Source organism: Silurus aristotelis (assembly GCF_946808225.1).
Source record: "Silurus aristotelis genome assembly, chromosome: 3".
NCBI classification, from domain to species: Eukaryota; Metazoa; Chordata; class Actinopteri; order Siluriformes; family Siluridae; genus Silurus; species Silurus aristotelis.
Genome location: NC_139576.1, coordinates 37,625,917 through 37,633,614, shown reverse-complemented (window position 1 = coordinate 37,633,614; position 7,698 = coordinate 37,625,917). Strand labels below are relative to the sequence as shown.

Genomic DNA, 7,698 nt, shown 5'->3' with positions numbered 1-7,698 from the left:
ATATATTCATGTGGATATTATTTCACAATGACTGACAGAGAAGAAGAAACCCCAGGGTGATGTGAGGAGGTGAATATCAGTGCTTCTGCTGGAGATGATATATAATTCTTATGGATTCTACAGATGTGACGTCATACTGGTGGGATTAAGAGGTGGTTTGTTTGAGGTAGAACATCATTGAAGGTCTGGAGGTGAAATACTCAACCTGATACTAAATAACTGTGAATACAGGACAACATGGAGTTTTTATCTCACTCCTACAGAACTACTGGACCACAGAAGATCTTTAAGTTTAAGATGAGACTTGCTTGTTAAAATGAACGTTGAAAAAAAAAAAAAAAAAACTCCTGAGACTGCATTTGTAACTATCAAAATGATGAAGGAACCAAAATGGCATATTGTTTGTTTGCTAAAACATAAAAACAAATGTGAAGACAGGAAATAAATCAGGGTGAAATTTTACATCCAACATCAGACTGATTCATACTCACACGCACAAAGTCTACTTTTAACAAGATTAGCATGACGCCATCGTGAGATTAGCGTGAGATTAGCATGATGCCAGCGTAAAATTAGCATGATACCAGCGTGAGATTAGCGTGAGATTAGCATGATGCCAGCGTAAAATTTGCATGATACCAGCGTGAGATTAGCGTGAGATTAGCATGATGCCAGCGTGAGATTAGCGTGATTTTAGCGTGATGTCAATTGTGACGATAATTAGCTAGCATGAGCCGTGTTTATTTTATTACTCTTAATTTACTTTGTTAATGCCTTGAAAAAGTAAGAATTGCACTAGTTGTGTAATATATCTTTCAGATCACGCCTCCTCGGTGTATTTCACAACAGGATATCCGGCGCTGACGAGCGGCTCATACTCGCGTCTACGTCTCTGCCGAACAAACAGAACCGCGAGAGCGATGAGGACGAGAAGAGCGAGGCATGAGCCAGCGATGAGGAATACAGCCTGGGACTGTACTGGGTCTGCAACACACACACACACACACACACACACACACACACACACACACACACACACACACATTAGCACAGTGGTTTTCAAACTTTTTCTGCCAAGTTCAAAAATAAAATTTTAGTTGTTTTCGATATCATAACTGATGTTTTAATTTACTTGCATTTATGACCTGATTGTTGGTTTGTCATCACTTTAAGTGTATAAACTCTATTTTTTATAGATAAAATCATGAATTAGGATTAATAAAGAAAAATGATATAAATCCTGCTGTACATTGCGCCCCACCTGCAATGTCTTTATTTCACACTAGAGGGCGCGCCCCACACTTTGAGGACCACTACAGTTAGATTGGACTGAGGTTATTGTATTTCAGTGAATGTACCTGTGAGGTCGATTTCATACGAGTAGCCCAGCTGGATGGAGGGAATGTAGAGTTCTTCATTTGTGACCGGAGGAAAGAAGGGAACCATGTTAAAATGGCGGTTGTGTCCGATGGGAGCCATTTCTTCAGGAAAACTGTCGTTTTTCAGAAAACGGTGCATCCATTCTTCAAATATGGCATCCGTGAAGGCGTGTAAGACCTGTAAAAGCACAAGGATCATTCATCTCTGCTTCATCTCTGATTGATTCCTGATTCCTCATTGTATAAGTGTGTGTTCTGATCTCTCACTACGAAGACGGGGTCGTTGGCAGCGGAGTGAGGGAGCGCGTTGGTGCCACTCAGGAAGTCGTGGACGAGGTTGTGTAACCCCGTAACAGCGCTGTCCAGTTCCCCGTCTGCTTTATCGAATCCCTCCAGGGCGTTCCTGTAGGACATTACCATGCATTGGAGTAAAATTAGAGACACTATATTAATGTCTTTGTTCACTTGAGTAAAAGTACAAATGTTTTTGCCTTCAAATGAACTTCAGTTTCCAAAGTAGTGATTTATTATAACTCTAATGTTCCTGTGATCATTTTTATCACAAGATTCTTCACTTAATCACCTCAGTTTCTGTGTAAAGACTCGAATGTGACTCTCAGCACACTGATCTATTAATAGAATGATATTAATGACTCAAACACTGATTTCTGTTACAATCATCATGAACACAAAACCATCTTTTCATCTACTTCAAAATTATCACGTAATTAAGGTCACGTGTGTTGTGGTGAGTTCGAGTCTGGAGTTTCTTCATCATTTATTCCTCTCTAAATGTTCTGCTTGATGTTGAACTGATGCTGAACTGTATGTTGGTGATCAGTAGATGCACCGAGCGCCGATCAGAACACGTGTAAAACAGAGCGTGCGCTCGATCCTGATTGGTGACTCGCCGCGTGCTTCACCAGTTACGTTTTTATCCTCGTTAATAAAAAGAAACGACTGATTGTAGTTGAGTAAAATATTTGACTTTGAAATGTAGTGAAGTTTCAGTAAAAACCTCCCCAAATGGAAAAACATCAGTAAAATACAGATACGAGAAAAAGCTACTCGTGTGTAATAGTAGCTAACAATTCGCTGAAATCTGGCAACCCTGGTTCATTCATATAGAAACAAATATTTCGACTACAACTGGTTTACTCACTAAATGTGTAATGAAAATCCAGGTGAATAAATGAGATGTGTTTAGTTGTTGTACCTGAAACTGAAGGTGGAATTGGTGAAATACGGCGGACTGTCGAAGTCTTGTAACTGCAGGCATCTGTGCACATCGTCCATCGTCGGTAAAGTAAAATTATGTCTTTCCCTCCGGCCACGGCGTAAAGGTCCCTCTCTCGTCCCGTTACACAGCGTCACCAAGCGGTTATACTCGTCTAAGCTACAGCAGAGACATGAATATATAAACACTCATGCAATATCGAGTCCTTCAGTGCAGCTGTGTGTTGATTTTACTGTCCAACACATTCTCTCAAATATTACACTGCAGCGTTCAGAGAAAACTACGGAGGTCCTAAGATCTCGACATTATTTCCTCATAATCAGTACTTAATTTTTCTGTGTTTTCAGCGTAAGAGCAAATTCTAGAGAAAAATTTTTAGGACTTGAGTAGAAAAGCGAACAGGTGTGTAAGTAGGTTTGATACACACCTGTCACACACAATGCCCCAGTCACTAAACGCTGATCTGGGACTGATGAGTGAGGGGTCACTGGGGTCTTCTCCACCCAGAAGGTCATCAGTGCACACTTCACACTCCGAGCTGCCCGTCGCAAAGTTCCAGTATGGGATCGCGAAATTTTCATCACCGATCAGTTTCTGTAATAACAAAAAAGTCATAAGGAGCTCTGATGCCACGATCCACACTGGAGTAACTGCTGCTTTAGAAGCTGTGTGGAGGCATTTTCATGGTTAAAGATGGAAAGTTTCGATTTAAGCACATGTGTAACCTGATTCTGAATACAAGGAACGATTCATAGCTAAATACTGAAATCACTTTTGGACCAACTCTTAATATTCCCATTAATCTTACACAATAATCTTCAATCCTAAACCCCCTCCCCCTTTGACTAACATGTGATGGTGCTCGTTTTACACACCTGAAGGTCTCTTTCCAGACTCAGTAGGTGGTACCTGTGCCAGGTGATGAAGGCAGGGCCTTTATGGGAGAAATCAATGCCTTTGAATGGCCGCCCAGGACCTGGAATTCCACCATATTGTCAAATAAATAATTAAATCACAAGCCTAAACACCAACCCCAAGCCTAAACTCTAAGACCAAGCATACCACTAATCCCAAACCTAACCTCAACTCCAAGCCTAAACCCAAATCAAACACCAACTCTAAACCTAAACTCTAACCCCGAACCTAAGGCTAATATAAAGCCTAAACTCCAACCCCACTGCCTTAACATCAACCCCGAAACTTTAGCCTAATCCTTAAGACTTAATATCAACTTCTAGACTAAACACTAACCCCAAGCCCAACATCAACCCCAACCCCAAGTCTAATCTCCAACCTCTAAACCTTTATATTAACACCAAGCCTTAACTTTAATCCCTACAGTATGTCTTAAATCTAACCCTAAACCTAACATCAACCCCAAGCCTTCAACCTCCAGACTAAACACTATTTCTAAACACCAATCTCAAACCTAAACACTAATTGCAACCCTTAACTCTAATCCCTAAACCTAAACACTAGACTTTAAACCCAAACACCAACCTCATGTCTATAGTATATTTTTGTTTGGTGCTTTAACACTTAATATGACTTCTGACCTTCATTTCCCTCAGACAGCAAAGTGGATCTCAAAAATAAACCCTGAACATGAAGGTATAATCCCATTCCTAATCCTTTTAATTAAAGCATTCCTTTAAACTGAACTTTGCCTGTTCCTCACCGAGCAGCGTGTCCCTCACGGAGTAGTAGTGCTGCCAGACGAACAGGTCGTACACAGTGATGTTGCTGAAGCGAGTCTGGTTGGTTTGGTGGTCGATGAGGCCGAGCCAGTGCTCGGTGGCGATGACGTACTGTGGGTGGATGGTGCGTTTGGAAAGCTGCAGCGCCTCCAGGAACACCTGCCTCTCCTCCACACTCAGAGACATGATGTTCTTGCGGGTCACAGGAGCCTTGCGGAGATTACAGGTGGGACCTGTCCAGCCGAACTTACACTCACCACAGTCATAACCCGCAAAGTTTCCTGACATGAAAACACACAAGTGTGTGTCACAGTACAGCATCAGGGTGAAGTTTATCAGGTATCTCAGAACACGTGTATATAATAACCTTCATGTGAATATTATTAATTACTGATACTCCTAAAATTAAACTGTTGGAGTTTCTTTCTATTTTCATTTAAAGGTTTTCATCTCGTTTCTGAATCTCATCACCGTATTCATTATATAAATTACACCACAAGCAAAAATCCTCCGTGGAGCTCAGTAAAGTCTTTAGAAAACGTGTACAATAGCTGCCGGGAATTGAAACTGGGTGTTACTATGGTTACAGGCATTTATAAGCAGCGTGTAGATTAAATTTACAAACGCAAACTAACTATATGTTCAACACTCTGAACACACGCCTGAACTTCCAGCCAATCATAATCCAGCATTCACACCTGAACTTCCAGCCAATCATAATCCAGCATTCACACCTGACCAGGATGTATAAGTGTGTATTTCCAGCAGGTTCCACAACTGAAACCCAGTTTATTTCTGCACCTGTAAATCGCCTTCAGGTTTGGGCGCAGAGCAGATTAGGAGCTTTAGCTGCTACACAATGGGGCACCTGATGGATCATGCAATAACATAATATGTGTGTGTGTGTGTGTGTGTGTGTGTGTGTGTGTGTGTGTGTGTGTGTGTGTGTGTTAGAAGATTACTACAAACTAAATTTTTTATTAGATCTACTGTGCATATATATATATAATTATAGATCTGCCAATAGAATTTAAAGTCTGGGATTATTAAAAACAATGTGAGAAGAGAAGAGAAGAGAAGAGAAGAGAAGAGAAGAGAAGAGAAGAGAAGAGAAGAGAAGTTTTTCCTTTTTTTTTTTTTTACCGAAGCACGTGCACGTCTCTGTGTAGAATTTGGTCGGCCAGCGCTCGCGGTCGTCCACGTTGCGCAGCGTGTACGTTCCCCCCCACGGGCGCGTGTCCGTGCGCACGGCGCTGCAGATCCCACGGCCCGAGCGCGCGCCGCACGCGTCCCCGGGGTCTGTATTCGGCGACGGGCAGCAGCGCTTCGACTCGATCGCCTCCACCGAGCTGCACGCGCGCGGAAACTGCGCCCGGACACCGCCGAACGCGCACCAGGAGCACACCAGCACCTTCATCAGCAGCACCGTCCTCCTCATCATCATCATCACCATCCTTCCTAGCCTTAATGACACGGACTAAATACCCCTGTGTGTGTGTTCATGTAAAAGCCACCTCGGTGTGTGTGTGTGTGTGTGTGTGTGTGTGTGTGTGTGTGTGTGTGTTCTCGTGCTCGGAATTCTTTCCTCTGTCAGCGCCTGGTACATTCTTTTCTATGAGGATTAGAACTAAGGCCTCGTGGTCATCACCTGACACACACACACGAGAGAGAGAGAGAGAGTGTGTGAAACCATTCAGCCCTAGAGCAAATAGAGCATGTGTGTGTCTCCTCGATTTCAGGAAGCCAAACTTTAAATGAACCTTTGTTCCCCACTGGCATCACATCTATTGTGGAGGTCAGATGAACATCTAGAACCAGTCTTAAACCAGACAATCAGTCTGCTCTGAGATCTCCGCCCTACCCTGATGATCCACAACATCTTCATGATTCTTCGCTCACAAATTGAGATCAGTGTTTTCAGTAGATCTCTTCAATCTAGAATGTTAATGAAAGTTCAAGTTCTCTGCAAATCCAGCTCAAAAACCACACCTACACACAGTTATGGCCAGGCTCCTCTTGTTGGGCCCCACAGTGAGGCTCCTAATCCTCTGTGCATCAGAGCTGAGCCCAGTTATCGAACATCACTGAGATATGTGAAGAAGGATTTTCATCATGCTGTAAAAGTACATGACATTTAAAATCCTGTCTACTAAAATCCACGTGTGAAAGATTTGCAGCTCCACACAAACTCATCAGAATCAGGTTTTTGGGCCAAGGGTGTTAAGAAACACAAGGAATTCGGTTTCAGCCGTTTGTGAGTCTCAAAAGTACAGACGTGTTGATTTGTTCATGAGCATGTGTCCATTTAATCAGAACTTCCATGAATTTATTCCACACACCCAAAGCTTTTAACTCGTTCTGATGATCCACTTGTGCGTAAAAATTATTTGTTTTTAATTAAGTTTTCTTTTCCTCGGGAACATTTAGATAATCATCCTGCATCACGTGTGGTGAGATACGTGCTCCTGTGTGCTGAAACATCAAGTCAACTTTTTACAAACAATAATATGTATTTTTCCAAACCATAAGTCACTCCACCTCCCTCCATCCCTCCATCCCTCCATCGCTTATATCAATCCATCCCTCCATCGCTCTTATCCCTCCATCCCTCCTTCACCCTTATCCCTCCATCCCTCCTTCACCCTTATCCCCCATCCCTCCATCGCACGACATCATATGATGCTGTAAAAGGCTGTAGGCTATTTGACCACATGCAAATCACATGTGCATCTGCTTACGCATGTATAAGAAATAATACAGTCTGTATTTAACTTATACCTTATAAATCATACGTTTCTATCAGGAGTTTATTTTATTGATTGATATTATTATTTAGAAGAAAAGCAGTGAGATTTTGATGAGTCTGATTATTTTATGATCAGACACTATAAAGTGGTTTGCTTTGAGTTCAACAGGTCACATGACAAAAATTCTACATCTTTATTATTAGATCTTCGTTTTCTCTTTCAGTCTAAACTACAAGAGCAGCACAATAAAAAAGGTTTTCAACTCGAACTATTCGAGAAAGTATTTTTGAAATAATGGACATTTTTTCAGTAGCAGAGTCTCGTGTGGAGAGAAAACCCTGAGTGAGACTCTTCATTTTGATCTCTGCTGAAGTCTGGAAGTTCATCAGAAAGCTGAACACACTCACAGGAGAACGCTAACATGATGTCACGTGACCTCCGACCGTCTATTTGAATAAGTAAAGCAGTGTAATAATCGTCAGTTTTAGCCCCGCCCACAACCGTGCCAGCCAATGGGACAGCTAGCATTCTGTCGTTCCTCTGAATTGGTTATTTGTTTTATTTATACAAAAAGTATATATTTTTTTTTTAAATGAAAAAAATAAAAATAAAAGTGAGTGTAAAGTGTAAATGTTGTC

At 41.8% G+C, this 7,698-nt stretch overlaps 1 protein-coding gene across 1 annotated transcript; it reads right to left on the bottom strand.

Moving 5' to 3' along the window:
- Positions 1-323: 323 nt before the first annotated feature.
- On the bottom strand, positions 324-5,988 carry dct (dopachrome tautomerase). Its single transcript, XM_083537370.1, has 8 exons — positions 5,457-5,988; positions 4,295-4,594; positions 3,492-3,592; positions 3,044-3,210; positions 2,596-2,775; positions 1,647-1,782; positions 1,359-1,557; positions 324-984 (listed from the first exon to the last, which is right to left on the bottom strand). The coding sequence occupies exons 1-8, from the start codon at positions 5,764-5,766 to the stop codon at positions 821-823; spliced, it is 1,557 nt and encodes a 518-aa protein (XP_083393496.1). The 5' UTR covers positions 5,767-5,988; the 3' UTR covers positions 324-820.
- Positions 5,989-7,698: the final 1,710 nt, after the last annotated feature.

Coding starts and splice junctions, on each gene's coding strand:
- dct (XM_083537370.1), bottom strand. CDS start 5,766: ATGGTGATGATGATGATGAGGAGGACGGTGCTGCTGATGAAGGTGCTG. Junction 3,593..4,294: donor CGTGAGGGACACGCTGCTCG/GTGAGGAACAGG, acceptor GTGGAATTCCAG/GTCCTGGGCGGCCATTCAAA. Junction 2,776..3,043: donor TGGGGCATTGTGTGTGACAG/GTGTGTATCAAA, acceptor TCTCTGCTGTAG/CTTAGACGAGTATAACCGCT.